The sequence below is a fragment of the Molossus molossus genome, unplaced genomic scaffold (genome assembly GCF_014108415.1).
Source record: "Molossus molossus isolate mMolMol1 unplaced genomic scaffold, mMolMol1.p scaffold_m16_p_20, whole genome shotgun sequence".
NCBI classification, from domain to species: Eukaryota; Metazoa; Chordata; class Mammalia; order Chiroptera; family Molossidae; genus Molossus; species Molossus molossus.
This window is the reverse complement of record NW_023425356.1, coordinates 41177727-41196589: the sequence shown is the minus strand read 5'-3', so window position 1 is coordinate 41196589 and position 18863 is coordinate 41177727. Positions and strand designations below refer to the sequence as shown.

The 18863-nt window shown below is 36.7% G+C and overlaps 1 protein-coding gene across 1 annotated transcript in view; it reads right to left on the bottom strand.

Moving 5' to 3' along the window:
* Window positions 1-612: 612 nt before the first annotated feature.
* Window positions 613-18863, bottom strand: part of TRMT1L (tRNA methyltransferase 1 like) — a 30533-nt gene continuing 12282 nt past the window's right edge. The window contains exons 8-15 of the mRNA XM_036272059.1: window positions 15976-16225; window positions 15362-15574; window positions 13685-13875; window positions 7802-7880; window positions 4940-5106; window positions 3298-3360; window positions 1095-1221; window positions 613-994 (exon numbers count right to left, since the gene is read on the bottom strand). Of these exons, the coding sequence (XP_036127952.1) occupies window positions 742-994; window positions 1095-1221; window positions 3298-3360; window positions 4940-5106; window positions 7802-7880; window positions 13685-13875; window positions 15362-15574; window positions 15976-16225 (1343 nt within the window). The 3' untranslated portion in view covers window positions 613-741. The remainder of the gene's footprint in view (window positions 995-1094; window positions 1222-3297; window positions 3361-4939; window positions 5107-7801; window positions 7881-13684; window positions 13876-15361; window positions 15575-15975; window positions 16226-18863) is intronic.

The window sequence follows — 18863 nt, the reverse complement described above, 5'->3', positions numbered from 1 at the left end:
CAAACGAACAAGCCTCACTCTTAGGTTCATAAAGTGGCAAGTTTTACACCTGGGGCAGCACAACCAAGCGAATGACTTACACGTGCATTAACGAGGCACTGAGATCACCCGATTTGTTTAATTTATAACAAAGTCTCTTGAGAATTTCAGTGCTTGTGAACAATTATAATTACAGCAATGGTCCCAATTTACTTTGACAAACTCTTACTCTGAAGTTTAGTTTTAGAAGAAAAATGTATTTCTATCAGGCAAGTCTTTAATTTCTCAAAAACTAGAAATTAAAAGATCAATGTGGGGAGAGGTGTGGCTTCTTAAAATCTTTTTAAGTCTGTAGTTGTGAAATGTATCAGTGCCGTGAAAGGACATCCTTTTCTGTCCAGCATCAGTCTCAGCAGAGATGTGTAAGACAGTGAAGAATGGCTTCGGGGGCATACATAAATTCCAAACACTTCGCGTGTGAGAATTTTCCGAGTTATTAAACAGTAGGTGATCTCAGTCACAAATGTGGCTTCATATGAAACGTTTTCATTACCATTTTAAGTTTTCTTTAAAATACGAAAAACTTGGAAAGCAAAACTCCCAAACCAGTTAAGTTAGAAACTGCTAATTTTCTGAAAGAAAACAGCACTGTTTTTTATTTTTACACCACTGAATTGAAAGAATAAAAAAAGAACTACAGGTGGAACAGAGACCATTAGGCAGGCCTTCGATACAGGCATCTGGGAATCAACTCCCCTGCATTTACCATCTTCTGCAACTGCCGGCTTCTGCTTTGTCCTTCTCCGACATTTCCACCCGGTCAGCTACTGTTTCTTCCGACGCGGCCTGCACATGGCCCTCCGTTTGTCCTCCAGTGTAGGTGGGGGTGCTGTACTTTAAAAGGATAGACTTAAACTGCACCAGAGGTGCATCTGTACGAACACCCATTGGGTCAAAATGAGTTCGGCTTACTCGAAAGCCTGCTTGAGAAAGATAGCACAGAAACTTTTTTAACCTGCAGCAAGGAAAGGGAAAAAATGAGGTTGTATTTTTATTTGCATCACAATGTCATTAAAATACAAAACATACATGTTGCCATTCACTGGCTGTCTTACTTCGGCATATTCATCCCTTTAATGCTGTGTCTGTGGACGTTGTAATAAAAGGGAGGATGTTCAGTACTGACATCAGTCTTTTGCTTCTTGGCTAAATTTGTGATTGGTTCACTACCTTTTCTCTTTCCTGAAACACACAAATACACACAAAGTTAACATTCTCTTAAAAATGACAAAGCAGGTACTTTTATAGCTACATGTTATCTCAAGTTTATATCCTCTGACATCATTTCAACCTATCCAATCTTAAGAGAAATCATTGTAAGAATAAAATATTCTTATTTTCACTATCCTTACTGATAATGATTTTATAAAAGTGTTTTTATTTTTTTTTGTTAATCTTTATCCAAGGATATTTTTCCATTGATTATTTTAGATAGAGTGGGAGGGAGAGAGGGGAAGGAAAGAGAGAAACATTGATGTGAGAGAAACATTGATTCCGGAGCCAGGGATCAAACCTGCAACCCAGGTACACGCCCTTGACCAGGAATCGACCCAAGACTCTTTGGTTCAGGGGCTGATGCTCTAACCGCTGGGCCAAATGGCCAGGGCTACTGGATGTCATTTTAATATTTAACTGCTTGCTGAGTCAGAGCTTTACTTTTTAATTAAATTTATTGGGGTGACATTGGTTAATATAATCACACAGGTTTCAGGTGTGGATTTCTATGTTACAAGATATGTATACTGATTGCACTGTGCACCCAACACCCCAAGTCAAATCATCATCCGTCACCAAGAACTTACTCTTTACCTTGTTCAATTTCAAGCCTCAACTCTGTTTTCATCTCCTGTAGAAAGCTATTTATGAGTTCTGGGCCACTCACCTCACAGACTTCATTACAGTCAATACTATACTAAGTCTGATTAAGTTCCGTCTTTTTTCTTTTATTGTTTCACATAGAAGTCTTTTATATGTGTAGATCATTATTTCCCAGATTGTATTCTAAGTTCCTGGGGATAATGTTCTTCCATTTTTATACTTGTACTTTCTACCAAATGCCAATATCTGATAAATAGTAGGTCTTCAATGAGCACAAAACCTGGCCAAGGTTACACAACAAACAACACAAAGAAGTAGAATGATGCTCTTAAATCTAATGCTCAGTCCAATATACCATACTGCCTTTTTCTTACCTCTGACAGAGAAATTAAGTAGAATAAATCATCCTAAAGTGATATGAATGTTAGCAAATTAGCTGAAGGTGCTAAATGAACATGACTGTTAGAGCATACAAGTGTTGAAACCACATGCTATTAATAGGAATTGTTTTCTTTGAAGAGCAATACTAAAATGTTGACCAACTAATACAATTACAGTTTGTAACTTTAATCCTCTGCGCTTTCTTTTTTTTTCTTATCCTCACCCGAGGACATTTTTCCATTTTTTGTTCAGATAGAGCGGGAGGGAGAGAGAGGAAGAGAGAGAAAGAGAAACATCGATGTGAAGGGACACATTGAGTGGCTGCCACCCGCACGACCAACCAGGGCCGGGGACAAACTGCAACCGAGGTACGTGCCCTTAGCGGGAACCGAACGCGGGTCTCTCTGGACCGCAGGCCGACACTCCAACCGCTGAGCCAAACCGGCCAGGGCATCCTCTGCGCTTTCAACCTTAACACTATATTCTTTCTTTCACCTGTATTCAAAACACATTTAGAATCTAAAGTTGTCTTTTTAAACGCAAAACAAAACCTTAGACACTAAGGCACTGACATTATAAATCTTAATACCCTTTTGCTATGAATTTGCAATGCCTATACAACCATATTTGAAAGTATGCACACATCCTAAATTATAAGAAAGGCCATATATAAATTCGTATGGCTAGAGAAAAGGTCTTCTGGTCAATCAATGGAACTGTTATACATCATATGTCAAAATCTAATCTTAATCCTATCAAATAGAATTTGATCATATTTTGGTCCACATGGTACATCAAGATATTATAGTTCTTTCAAAGAGATCATCAAATATTAGAACTGTGAGCAGAGCACATGTTAATAGAGTACATGTGAACTGTGCAAACGCCAGATAAACAAGTTTTACTATATTACGTCAGAATAATAATGATAATAATAATGATAATGCACTCTGAAATAGGCTACCAAAGAAATCTCTTCCTACTCTTCTCTGCCTTTTTGCACTGATGCATACATATGTATATATACATACACACACACACACACACACACATACATACCTTGTACAATGTAATTATCTGTTGTGGTATCATCTGTACTTTTAATAAATAAACCACATTCTTCTAAAATAAAACAAATGGGAATCACAAAATATTTTACAGGATCCTATTAAGTAACAATTCAAAGTTTACATAAAAGCTTATTAAATTATATCCACACTGCTTTTATGAATATACCAATTCTGGTAAAATGGCAAGGATTACATTTTAATTCTTCACAACAGCTGCTGCCTCTAATGACTTAAAAATACTAGGATGTCTAACAGGCCCACCCTCAGACCAGTGGCCAGATAAAAACTACAAAAGCCTATTTATACTAAGGAGAAAACAGGAGAAAAAACTTCGTTTTATTGAGTGGTAAGTGTAAACCCTAGTTTCCACGTCTCAATGGATATCACCAAAAATTCTGGCCATACCACTCTGAGAATTCCCTGAGGTTTCTCTTCCTAGACAGCAGATACAGGGTAATAAAACCACAACAAACATTTAGTACTTTTCAATCTACTAAAATTATTATTTCAGGCCCTGAAATAGAAACCTGAAGAAAACAATGCAATTAAAAATAAAAGTTAATAACCAGATTATGATCAGATTCTTTAGAAGAGATTCAAACCATACTACTTATACTGTTTTTTTTTTTTTTTTTTATCCTCACCCGAGGACATTTTTCCATCTTTTGTTCAGGTAGAGTGGGAGGGAGAGAGAGGAACAGAGAGAGAGAGAGAGAAACATCGATGTGAAAGGAACACATCGAGTGGCTGCTGTGGGAGACATTTTTCATGGCATCCATCTTGTTAAAATCTGCTCTGCCATCACCTTCCCCAAGGCAGGATATCTCTGCCTTCTGCATTTCTTTATCTCTACATTTCTTTAAGTAAAATCTGCTCTGCCATCTCCTGCCCCAAGGCAGGATATCTCTGCTTTATCTCTGCATTTTGAACCATTTACTCAGTCTTTTGTTCCACCCGTGCTTGGGGTGGTTACTCAATAACTATCGCTTGATAACAAATGATCTTGTTTTTCCTGCCCTATATATTGTGTAAATTTCCCCAGAATAAACGAGACTTGATCAGACTCCTGTCTTGTCTCCATTTCTTGTGTCTCTTGTCCCTCCTCATCCTCACTCCCCCTCTAGAGTCCTCGTTTGACCTGCAGGACGGGTCAGGCTGCCACCCACACGACCGACCAGGGCCGGGGACAAACTACAACTGAGGTACATGCCCTTAGTGGGAACCGAACCTGGGTCTCTCTGGACCGCAGGCCGACGCTCTAACCACTGAGCAAAACCGGCCAGGGCTATACTGCTTTTGATTATAACATCAAATAGTTGTTGTTTTTTATCCTCACCTGAGGACATTTTTCTATTTTTTGTTGTTCAGATAGAGCGGGAGAGAGAGAGAGGAAGAGAGAGAGAGAGAGAGAAACATCGATATGAAAGGGACACATCGAGTGGCTGCCACCTGCATGACCCAACCAGGGCTGGGGACAAACTGCAACCGAGGTATGTGCCCTTAGTGGGAACCAAACCTGAGTCTCTGGACCGCAGGCTGACGCTCTAACCACTGAGCAAAACCGGCCAGGGCTAAAAAGAGCATTTTGATAATCAATTTGTAAGCTAGTCAACTAGTGTTCAATTAGTTACCTTGCTTGTTGAGATTTGAAGGTGAATGAACTGAAAACTGACTTTGAGGAGTACACTCTGACTCAAAGATTAATGTCTTTATTAGGGGTTGAATGTCATCTAAACCATGGTGAAGAGATTCAAACAGCATTCTTTTGAGAAATCCAGTACTGAAGAGGGAACTTGACCTAAAAGAAGAAAATAGAATTGGGTTTGAGAGAAATATTTATTGTCTTAAAAAATAAGTCTCCATAATTTAACTGCAACATTAACATAGATAATTATATGATAGATTAAATACTGAAATTAAAAAGAATTTATCATTTAATTCAACATTGTTCATTTTCTATTTCCCCATTTCTTTTTATCATGTCAGTTCTTTAAATTAGTGTTAGTCAAGGAAATCCCATTCACAGTTAAGTCAACAAGAGTTGGACCCCTCATAAGATATATAGCCCTGGGTCACATATAGGTGTGGGGGGTACACCAAAATATAAGCTACAGTGTGTTTACCCCATAAAAACCTATTAAATCTAGACAGGGATATAATATAACTCAGGGATTCCCACAATGTGTATTCCTGAAAGTAACAGTAAATCTTGATTCCATGTGTTTATGGTAAAGATAGATGAGAATTGCATGTGGTGGTGATGTAATTTAAAAATGGTCCAGGGGTGACTCTGATACGTTTCCCATTTAATTTGAGAATCACAGGTATAATGTGCAGAATATGAAATTCCTAGTCAGCTGACCCTGGATTCCTGTCCTGGCCCCACCACTTACTAGCTATGTAATCTCGAATAAATTAGTGCTTTTGAGGCTCATATTCCTCATCATCAAATGGAAAATAAAACCTCTCAGTCTCATGGGAATTAAATGAGATGACATGTATAAAATCTCTAGAACAAACTATATCCTTAATGTAGCTATTATCAGGGTTAGCAAAAATGTGTGGAGAAATATATGATTTTAAGTGTCAAATGAGTGATCCCTGTACGATTTACTAACAGGGAATTTAGAAATAATTTGGGTTGAAGCACTAAGGAGAGACTTCAAAGAGGATGTGGAATTTGAGCTGGAGGTGGGGGAAGAGGAAGAGATTCAGGACGAGAAGGAAGACAGGACTCTGGCTCTGAGTGAGGAAGTCCGAAGGCGTGGTTTAGGGCTCAGTCCCAGGAATGGGAACACCTGAGTTCTTGCCCTGCCTGAGCTGCTACATTTTAGAGGTCAGTTTTAGCCAGCGCTTAAAAACAGTGTCATAATTGTCTCCTCCGTGAAATGAGGGAACTGGGCTAGATGATCTTCCTTCTGGATCCAGAAGCCGTTAAGAAGAATTAATTTCCCCAGTTCTGAGGTGAGTGAGTGGGATGAACATGTAGCAGATGATACAGGTTAGAGAGTACCAGAAGATAAGGCTGGCTAGATCTTTTTTTTTTCCTTTATTGATTTTAGAGAGAGAATAAGGGAGAGAAAGAGAAACAGTGATGAGAGAGAACATCAACTGGCCACCTCCTGCGTGCCGTGTTATAGAATTGTACACCTGAAACCTACATAATTTTATTAACTAATGTAATCCCAATAAATTAAATAAAAAGTAAACAATAATAAATAAAATTAACTAGACATGGAAAAATAAAAACATGAGATAAAGATTTAAAAAAAGGCATCAGCACAAACATATTACCAGTTGGGTTAATAATAGTTTTAGTAGATGAACCTTGACTTTGTACATTAATGAGGTAGAAATCTACAATGATTCTAGTCACAATGTTAGGAATCTCTATTTATTAACGATGCAATAGCACACATGTACACAGATACATTAAAAATTTGCAGTTGAGTCCCATCTAAACAACTTGACCTAAAACAAAAGACACTGACTTACACATGCCCTTTTTAAAATTAATTCCTCGGCTCTGGCCGGTATGCTCAGTGGTTAGAGCGTTGGACCACAGACCAAAGAGTTGTAGGTTCAATTCCAGTCAAGGGCACTTTACCTCGGTTGTGGTTTGATCCCTGGCCCTGGTCAGGGTCATGCAGAAAGCATGTCTCTCTCACATCGATGTCTCTCTGTCTCTGACCCTCCCTCCCATCTGAAAATCAATGGAAAAATATCCTCGGGTGAGGATGAAAAACAAATTATTTCCTCAAAAAACTATTATATTAGTAGACTCTTCTATAAAAAGTTATTGTGATCACTTTATTATTATGATTATTATTATTTCTAATTTATCTTTAATTAATTTATTTTTGGTACGTGCCCCTAGCGGAAACCGAACCCGAGACTCTCTGGTCTGCTGGTCGATGCTCCAACCGCTGAGCCAAACCGGCCAGGGCTTTATTGATTTTAGAAAGCAAGGGAGAGGGAGAGACAGACAGAAATATCGATGAGAGAGAACAACGATTGGCCGCCTCCTGCGTGCCCCACACTGGGGATCAGGCCCACAACCTGGGCATGTGCCCTGACTAGGAATCAAACCGGCGACCTCTTGGTGCCTGGGTCGATGCTCAACCACTGAGCCACACCAGCTGGGCTGTGATCACTTCATAATCACACCCTACAGTTCTATAATCACCAACTAAGAAAAAGAACAATCTCATTCTTACTATTCAGAAATGAATTATCTAGTTTGCAGATCAGCCAGGCTTCTCTTTCATTCCACTGCCTCTTAGCACTGTCACAAACTTGGGGGATAATGGTACAGAAAGATCTGAAAACAGAAAACACCCCAGGTTCGTAGGGGGAGAAGAGTCATAATTCTTTGCCTAGACTTAAAAAAATTCAATCAAAATGTGCTTGTCTTTTGCCACACATCATCAAAAGTCAGCAACCAAATGAACACATAAATCAGTTCCGAGTACAATACGCTTCTGCACACGTACCAGAGAGGCCCCAGCTCTATTGCTGTCTTCCCAGGCATGCTTCCATGGCAGTCACAGGGCAGCTGTCGGTACGGGTTTTCTGTGAAACGATGAGAGAAGTCAAGGCAGAAACGGCAGTGTGCACAGCAGTAACTGTCATATTAACAATTTTCAGCTACTATTACATTGAGAATCTACTATGTGCCAAGTATTGTGCTAAGTATTTTTATAAAATCTCAATTATACAGATCAGAGGATTAAAGCTTGAGAGAGATTATAGAAATCCATGTCAAACAGATTAGAGGCCTAACTTTTAGTACATAAAATAATTTAAGTAGGAGAAAGTCTTACAAAATCCATAAGATATTTATTTTAAAATCAACTGGGGTATGATTTACAGGCAATAAAATGTATACATTGTATGTGAAAAGGTGGATAAATTTTGACAAATATATATACCCATATAACCACTAGCCCATTAAAATAAAGACATTTCTCATATATTAACTTCTGTCAAGGAAACTGGGGACGTGCTTAGTTCCCAAGATGGGACAATATTCCAGTCTGAACTTTTTCAGTTCACCATGGGTCCAAGAATAGTAATTTTAAATCAGACTTCAACTGATTTCCCCCAGCCTATTCCTGGGTAGATCATTGGCTTTCTTGGAAGGGCTAGATCTGCTCAATCACCCTAGATATATCCAGAACCCAGGACTATGGTGGTAGGGACACAGGTCTTCAGCTTCTTGCTATAGCATTGTTATTCAATGCAATTAAATGGCATAATACGCAGTGTGAGATCTTATTTTAGATTTACTTCTGTCACTATTTTTCTTAGGTCTACTTTTCAGTATTATTTAATTCTAAGCCTTAAAGGTTACCATCAATTAGTTTTGTTGAAAACTATGTTCCTCAAACATTATATGAATATATTCAAGAACTCTTCCCTGGAACCATTAAAGAACTAAATTACAAGTACTACAGGGAGTATTATCCAAATGGGGGCGATTCACATTGACGTTTCTGTCAGTTACACCCACTTACCACAGGCAGGCAGCACACATGAATTTGTGTAAGTTTCTTTCTTGATGCACTCTACAAAATTCTCCCATCGTATACATGAACCTATGTCTTTTCCCAAGCCCCTTGCCTAGGATTTCGCAGTACTAGGATAACATCAGTAAATCCCTTCTCTGAGAGGTCAGGGCTATCATTTCAAGTTACCAGTAGCAAAAAAATGAAAGGATAAAGAAAGAAAACTAGTATTTCCATGTCATTGGTACATAGACTATAAAGGCAATTTCAGATGAGGAATTAAAATAATTTGAGACTCCTATTTAAATGCAATGAACACATTTTTATTTCTGCTGTCGTTTAAAGCATTATTAAAATGAGAGCAATGGAATACAAATCAAATCCCAAGGACAGATAAAACGGGAGAGGAGGTAACAAAATGATGATGAGAAATATCAATAAAATTTTAGAAGTGAGAATCAGATACCCAAGGGGATACCTGATGTTTTAGACCAGAGAAAGCTAAAGCCTACGCCTGAAATGGGTAGATGGGTCAAACAAAGCAAGCCCCTGACACTGTGGGACGCTGGAGAGGCCTGGGAATTGAAGATACTGCCTGTCCCTGAAGATGAGAATAGGCTGGTACTGCACACAAGCTTGGTTAAAAAAGTGTAAGTTCAGTCAGGACTCCTGGATATTCTTCTCTAAAACCCAGTCAGGCTCTGTGTCTTCCCCATCCCCAAAGATACTTTAATCTTGGGCGAAGCTGAACCACTGAGGACATGGAACAAGGGCCATCAATCACAGCTTCGGGTGAGGAGATACATGAGAAGAGGGGATTAGAAGACTGGATAAATGGTAAGCCCTTCCAGTCTCCTTCACCACCACGGCTCCCGGAATGCTCAGAGAAAACTGGAAGATTCTTCTCTAGAAAAACTGAACAATTCAAGAGAAAAAATCCATGTATTTATTGGCATGGGGGGCAGGGCGGCCTCCTAATGAAAAGGCAGACTGTGCCTTCCCATTACAGTGAAATCTATCAGTTTATAAGCCCTGCCTGTCCCAAGTGTTTCCAAACAACTTTCAGTGGGGACAACCAAAGACATTTGGGATCTATAATGACAGGGAACAAAATATAATCAAAGGTAGTTATATGGGTAACTATAAAAAGTGTGTGTGTTTTTCTTTTCTTGTCTTATTTGAGAATTCATAAGATTGCTGGATTAGGCCTATACAAATGTAATTAATGTAAGACAAAATTAGCACAGGAGGAAAGAGGAAAATTCTACTAGAGCAAAGCTGCTAAATTTTGCCAGTCTTACCTCATTATTAACCTGAGACAGATTAAGATAAATTGAAGGCATATGTTGTAATCCCTAGAGAAACCATTAAGAAAAAACCAAAAAAATACACAGCTAAAAAAAAAAAAAATCACAGGAATTAATTAAAATAACACACTAAAAATATCTGTTTAACACTAAAGAATGCACCAAAGGAGAAACAAAAAGACATGAAACAAATTAGAAAAGAGCCAACCATTCTCATAATCACATTTCATGTGATGGTCTAAACACTCGTCAAGAGGCAGAAATGACCAGACTAGCTAAAAAGGCAAGATCTAATAAGAGACTCAGATTGAAAGTAAAAAAATGAGAAAATATATGATGCATATAGTAACTACAGGAGTGGTGTTTATATTAAAATCAGATAATATAGGCTTTTGGATAAGAAATACCACAGAGCCTGGCTGGTGTGGCTTAGTGGCTGAGCGTGGACCCATGCACCAAGAGGTCGCCAGTTCGATTCCTGGTCAGGACACATGCCCAGGTTGTGGGTCCAATCCCCAGTGGGGGGCATGCAGGAGGCGGTCAGTTGACATTCTCTGTCATCGATGTTTCTCTCTTTCTCTCTCCCTCTCTCTCTAAAATCAATAAAGAAAAATTACAAAAAAAAAAAGAAATGCTACAGAGATAAATATGGACATTTAATAATGATAAAAGGGCCAATACATGACAAAAACATAACAATCAGGAATCTATCTGAACATTTTTAGAGAGATAAAATAATAGGTAAAAGAAGACAGGTCGAGAATATCTAGCATAGGCATAATAGTACAAAGGTAAGAGAAATTTCAGAATTAAATACATATTTAAGAACCCTTTCTTGAAATAAAAGATTTGAAACTACATGATGAAAGGTACACCACGATCTAGAAACACTGATCCTAGAAGGATATACACAGAGAAAAGTTACTAGATTTCAAAAATAAATACTCCTTTAGGCACAGACAAAATGATCCTGTCACATGAGAGAAGGAACATGAGTTAATATTCAGTAACAGAGGACAGAAGAAGGACTTCTATAAGGCACTCAAAGAAACTCTTTAAACTCAGTACAAAGACCATGAATGGTGAGCTCTGAACATGCATGACCTCAAGGAATATTCTCTCCATGAACCCTCCCCAAGCTGAATTATCTAAGAGATGATCTGCGAAATTATGGCAAAAAGACTGATGATGAGCACTAGATATATTTAATATATAGATTATATTGGCAAAACAGAATATAAATGGTACACATTCTAATAACACAAATGGCATAATGAACAAAGATTAGGAAGGAAAAATGGGGGACTAATTGACCTCATTCATGATACCAAGAAGGCAATATATTATTTAAAACAGATAAATCCAAATTGCAGAAACACACACACACACACACACACACACACACACACACAGTACTATAAAAGTAAATATTAAGAAAAATAACAAACAATAGAATAGATAAACCAGTCTCTAATTTCAAGAAAAAAGACAGAAAGGACAAATATTAAAAAATTTTTAAATAAAGGAGACTTTAACCACAGAAACCAAGGAAATTAAAAGGAATCATTAGCCACTACTTGGCTCAACCTCTATGTAAGTAAATTAGAAAAGCTAGGTTAATAGTGCTAACCCTTGAATGAACAAATAATTCTGATGCTAGTTAAACTGTTCCCAAGCATTGAAAAAAGGAAAAAAGTTCCAAATTCTTTTTGAAGGAAGTTTAAACTGATTCCAAAATCCAACCTAAAAAAGGAAAATTAAGTATTAAAACAAAAATCCTTAAAAACATTGGCAAATAGAATCTATATTAAGAGAATACTTCTTGACAGAATAATTTATTCTAGAAAATCAGACTGGTTCAACATTGAGAAATTTTATTATAATTAATAGATCTAAGGAGAAATACTATATACTCATCTCCACAGATGCTGAAAAAACATGACAAAATTCGACATCTTAATAAAATATAACAAAACAGGAAATGAAGGATAACATGATACATGACTGATATCTCGGACTCACGCTTAAATCAGAAAGCACCAGAGGGAACCAAATAAGGAATGTGACGGGAAGCTCTCCATCCCCACCATCAACGGACATCGTAGCAAAAGTACTTGTACAAATGAAAAGCACACTAGGTTCTTAGGAAGTTTAAAACCACAACAATATCCTCCTTAAATTAATGTGATCAAAATAAAATATCAACTGGTTTATTTACTTTTTGGCTAAAAAAAAGAAAAAGAGCCAGTATCAGGAACACTCTGAACATAGAGCTTTTTTAAAAAAAATTTATTGATTTGAGAGAGAGAAAGGGAGAGAGAAAAGTTGGTGAAAAGTTAAAAGCTTTTCCTCTAAGATCAGGAACAAGATAAGGATTGCGAGACACACACACACACACACACACACACACACGATAGGAACATAGATTGGAGACTTAGGAGACATATTATTCATTGATTTTAGAGAAGGAAGAAGGGGGAGAGAGAGAAACATCAATTTGTTGTTCCGCTTATTTATGTATTCATTGGTTGATCCTTGTACGTGACTTGACCTGGGATAAAACCCACAACATTGGTGTATGGGGACGACCCTCTATCCAAATGAGCAACCTGGCCAGGGCCTGAAAACACACTTCTGAGGAGGGATTTCCTTAACAAATATTAACACTAAAAATCTGTATTCAAAAAAATGTAGCGGTGGGTAAACAGACATCCAAACACTGGAATAGAAAAATCCAGAAACAAACTCAAATGCATGTGGCAATTCAATATAACACAGAGATGATACTCTGAAATCACTGGCAAAGAGGTGGATTCTTCAATGAAATACAACCTACCTTGAATAGGAATGCTCACTCTAACTAGAGACAAAACCCAGAATATATAAAAGTTCTCTTAACTTTAAACTGCATCAAAGATTAAAAAAACAAAGATTTGCCAACACAGTGACAAAATGAGAATATCTGCAATTCATATCATAAGGGTTAAAGTCCAATATATAAAGAGTTATTCAAAATCCATATTAAAAAATGCCAAGGAACTAATAAAACAATGGGCAACTGTGTCTATATCCTAGGGAGGCAAAAATATAAAAAGCTTTATAAGGGCAAAAGCCACATCCTTTTCCTTGGTCCCCAGGCCTGGCATATAGTAGAGGCTCAGTAAATGTTTACTGAATGCACTTTATAACACTGATGGCTTTTATAGTCAGCCAGAAACATGAAAGTTATTTTTATAAAATTAATGAATTGAAACAGCCTGGACAAAGATGTAATCTGACTTATGTTCCTAAAATTAGTGACAGTGGAAACTAAGTTTTTTCTAGATGTTTCCATAAGAGGGGACAGGGCTAGAACGTAAATTGTACAGCACGAGCAAATAACTTAGTCACACAAATGTCTGGTCTGTTGGTGAAAGGAAATACAGTGTAGGAAATAAAGTCAGCACTGTCATCTTTAAAACCAAAGGACCATGTGTATAATTAGGGATGTGATAAAGCCTTCTTCATTGGAGGCTTATACATAAATTAAACACAATATACAGTCAAAAGAAACTTGAATTACCTTCTACCATATTACCATCCTTCTGAAAAATTCTCTCTTCACACCACTGACAATGGATCAGATACTGAATCTTCTTGGCTGTTTCATCCGCAGAAGTAGGTCCCCGCAAAACTCTCACAACAACTAAGACAAAATGTTCCAGAGCAACTGCAAATAGTACTTCTATGCCTTTGTTACATCGAGCTGCAGCTCTGGGGGTAAAAAAAATTAAGTTATTTTGGATGCTTATCATTTTTCTTTGACATTGTATTGATAGTACTAACCTGGACAGTAAATTATGGGTAGGTGAAGAGCAAAAAAGGAAAATACAATTCTGAGTAGCAGTGCTTTTAAAAGGTCATTACTGTAACTTTTACACAGATTGAAATAGGAAATAAAGGATGTTTGCCAGAGTCTTCAGTAACCAGACATTTTCCCTAATGACAGCCTCTCAACAGAACTATATTCTGTGGTTTTCAATGTCGCTTTCTTCCTTGTCTTCACCTCCGCCTTTCTTCCTTTTTACCTGTTTTTTTCCTACAAGAGCTTTTCCAAACAATGTTTACTGAGTACTAACTACACGCAGGGTAGTGTGCTAGCTGCTGAACAGTCAGTGAAAAGGGAACAGGCAAGTCCTTGCCGCTATTAATTTTACAGACTTTTGGATTAAATTCTACCTGATGCACCATTTATGTATTTAGTTTTCCCTCTGCAGTTAGACATTAAACTCAGCTCGTATGTATTAACTTGAATTTGTTAGTGTTATAGACACTTTTAAGTAGCTCCTTGGCATATATAAACTGAACATCAGAGTTTTCAGTCAGTCAGGAATACTGCTTAAGGTCGATGAAGTCTAATACTCTGTGCTGAGGTAGGACTTCGATCTAACTGCTGTGAAACTAGTGCTGAGGCCAGGGGGTGAGCCGGCGGATCACCCATTACCTAGACTCTCACTGTCCATCTCTACAGCATAAAATTCTGAATAAAATGGGTGCTCAAAAAAAACAAACAAACAAAAAAGGTCCTTTCTTCAATTGTTTAGAAATCCTGATGAGAAAGAAAACTTTTTTGTAGGCAAGATCATTTTTCAGAATCAAGTTAATAAGCCATCGCCCTGGCCGGTTTGACTCGGCGTAGCACGCCAGCCCTCGGACCAAGGAGTCGTGGGTTTGCATTCCGCACCTCGGCCCTGGTCGGGTGGTGCGGGAGGCAACCAGTGGATGTTTCTCTCTCCCCCTTCCCACTCTATCTGAAGATATTTGAAAAAATATCCTCGGGTGAGGATTAAAAAAAATAATAAGTCATCATTTTACAAATTATTTGTTTACATAAAGATTAGATTGAATGAACATAAAACAATGACTAAATCTAAGAACCACCTTTGCCTTCCCTTCTCATTACGCCATCTTCTCATCTACTCTACATTGTTAAAATAACTGAAATAAATTAACTCGCATCTTTGTCTTTTCTTTCTGTTATTTTAATAACATTTTTAATTGGAGAGTAAACTATTTTAGGCACAAGTTTTCAAATCAAATTTTAAAAGCTACAACATAAAATTACCAAGCATATCAAGACTATAGATATGGAATACAGAATTTGTATTTTGCTCATATTTTTAAAAACAAGACAAGCACTTCTTGAAATGTTTTTATCGTATGCCCAGACATACTAGGTACACTGTTGGCAATTTGGTACCTTGCCACTGCAGCTACCACAATTCTGGCTGCTAGTTCCTTGTAATACTCAGTCCGGACAATGTTACAGCCGTAGTGACGCCGGGCAACATGCTGTGCCTTGGCATATAAAGAACTGATGTCTGTAGAAGTCACCGACACTATGCCAAGGTTTCTTATATTTCTGAACGCAGAATCTAGATAGTTCACTGATGTTCCAAAAGGGTCTAGGTGTCTAAAATCAGAAAGAATACAGACATTTGAAAATCATACTAGTAACCAAAATGATACGATTCTCATTTTTTCTAACAGTAAAATTCCAAGGATTCAAAAGTACTTTACAAATCTATTTTAAATACATAATTCTGTTTAAAGTAATAAAATGACCATATGATATGTAAAAATAAATCAGGATTAGATGAAAATTGTCAAAGGCCAGGCATTTTATTTCAAATGCTGAAAAATGTTCTTATTGCATTCCTTAGGCCAGTGCCAAAAACTAAAAAAAAAAAAAAAAAAATTGTATCAACTGAAATAAAAAGCAACAATAAACTGTCTTAATTTTTAACTCATCCCTCTTCCCCCCCAAAATCCCGATCAGTTTAGAAAGTGACACAGCACATTTTTTTCACTTACATGAAATCAAAAGATCTCAAATGCATCAGTACATTGGCATCCATTTTGGTCACCTTAATATTACCAAGCTTTTCCTCTCCTTCTTCAAGAATATCACCACTCTCTTCTTTTTCCTTACTGTCTACCACCACTTTCAATTTGTTTAAATGGCAGTTTTCCTGAATCAAGGTCACAGAGTTTTCATTCAAGTCATTAATTGTAACCTTGACTGCATTTCCAAGATGTTTTGCCCATTGTAATCCCATTATCCCTTAGGAGAAATGGGAAGGAAAATAACTTTTTAAATTGTAATAACTAAAAAATAAAAATAGTACAATAATAATACAGAATATAATTCTATAAATAATACATTGTTTCAAAATATTAATATTTTCATAAGTAATTCTTTTTCTACTTTCTCACTACAAAGTCTCTAAAAAAAGTAATACAAACAAAATGTCTTGCAGATTTTCATTAATATTTCTTACAAAACTTTTCTATGATCCCTGTTCAAATAAAATCTCTAATTAGTAACAAGAACACCATGAAAGTGTAAATCTCACTGGAAAAATAATTATAAAGTAAAGGTAGTAGACTAGTCACTTATAAAACTAGTAAGAAGGTTAAAAGACAAAAAGTAGTAAACATGACTATGATTATAATAATTAGTTAAGGGATATATATACAAGATAAAGAAGATGTAAAATGTGACAACAAAAACAAAAGGTGGGTTGGGGATAGTAATGTTGAGCTTTATAATGGGATAAAACTTAAGTTGCTATAAACTTAAGACAGATTGCTACAGATAAAGTTTCATGGTAACCACAAAGCAAAAACGTATACTAAATATACAAAAGATAAAGAAAAAGGAATAAAAGCATGCCACTAAAGAAAGTCATCAAACCACAAAGGAAGAGAGCAGGAGATGATGAAAGGAACAAAGAGGAACTACAAAAACAACTAGAAAACAATGAACAAAATGGCAACAAGCACACACCTATCAGTAACTACTTTAAATGTAAATGGACTAAATTCTCCCATCAAAAAACATATAGTGGCTGAATGAATAAAAAAAGCAAAACAAGATCCATCTACATGCTGCCCACAAGAGACTAACTTTAGATGTAAGGACACAGACTGAAAGTGAAGGGATGAAAAAGATATTTCATGCAAATGAAAACCAAAAGAAAGATGGAATAGCCATATCCATATCAGACAAAGTAGACTTTAAAACAAAGACTGTAATAAGAGACAAAAAAGAATATTACATAATCATAAAGGGGTCAATCCAACAAACAGATACAACATTTGTAAATATTCATGCACACAGCATAGGAGCACCTAAATATATAGAGCAAATATTATCAGATCTAAAGGGAGAAACAGACAGCAAAGCACTAACAGGAAACTTTAATACCCTACTTACATCAATAGATAGATCATCCAAACACAATCAGTACGGAAACATGAGTCTTAAATAATACATTAGAGCAGATGGATTTAACAGATAATTACAGGATATTCCATCCAAAAGCAACAGAATACACATTCTTCTCAAGTGCACATGGAATATTTTCCAACATAGATCACAGTTTAGGCCACAAAATGGGTCTTAATAAATTTAAGAGGACTGAAATCATATCAAGTATCTTTTCTGCCACAATGATATGAAACTAGAAATTAATTTCACAAGGAAAAGTAGAAAATTCACCAATATGGGTAGATTAAACAACATACTACTAAAAGACCAATGGGTCAAAGAGGAAATAGAAAGAGAAATAAAAAAATACTTTGAGCCCTGGCTGGTTTGGCTCAGCGTTAGAGTGTTGGTCTGTGGTCCAGAGAGACCGGGATTCGGTTCCTGCTAAGGGCATGTACCTTGGTTGCAGTTTGACCCCGGCCCCGGGTTGGGTCGTGAGGGTGGCAGCTACTCGATGTGTCCCTTTCACGTTGATGTTTCTCTCTTTCTCTCTCTCTCCCTCCCACTCTATATGAACAAAAAATGAAAAAATGTCCTCGGGTGAGGATAAAAAAAAATACTTTAAGACAAATGAAAATGGAAATGTCACATACTAAAATGTATAGGATGAAGCAAAAGGAGTTCTAAGAGGGGAATTCATAGTGATAACTATCTACCACAAGAAACAAGAAAAGTCTCAACCTAACTTTATACTTCAAGGAACTAGAAAAGGAGCAAACAAAGCTCAAATTTAGTAAAGGAAAAGAAATAACAAAGATTACAGGAGAACTAGTGAAATAGAGACTAAAAAGACAATAGAAAAGATCAATAAAACTAGGAGCTGGTTCTTTGAAAAAATAAACAAAACTGATAAGAGTAGACAGACTCACCAAGAAAAAAGTAAAAGGACTCAATATCAGAAATGAAAAAGGGTAAGTTATAACCGATACTAAAGAAATACAAAGGCTCATAAGGGACTACTATGAACAATTATATGCCAACAAATTAGACAACCATAAAGAAATGGATCAATTTCTAGAAACATACAACCTACCAAGACTAAATCATAATGAAACAGAATATCTGAACAGACACACTACAAGTGAGGACATTGAATCAGTAATCTAAAACCTCCCAACAAAAGTCCAGGACCAGACAGTTGGGCATATCTAAACATTTACTATTAAAGAATTATTCTTAACTTTTTTAGGTGTGATAATGGTATCATGGCTTTATTTTTAAGAAGCCCTTATCTTTTAGAGATCTAACTGAAATGTTTACAGATAAAATGACAAATCTGTAATTTGTTTTAAAATAATGGGATGGAGGATGGGGACATGAGGTTTGAGATAAGTGAATGACATAGTTACAAGGCTGAGTGTGAGTTGATAATTTGTGAAGTGAGTGATGGATACAAAGGGATTCATTTATTATACTCTCCACTTTTTTA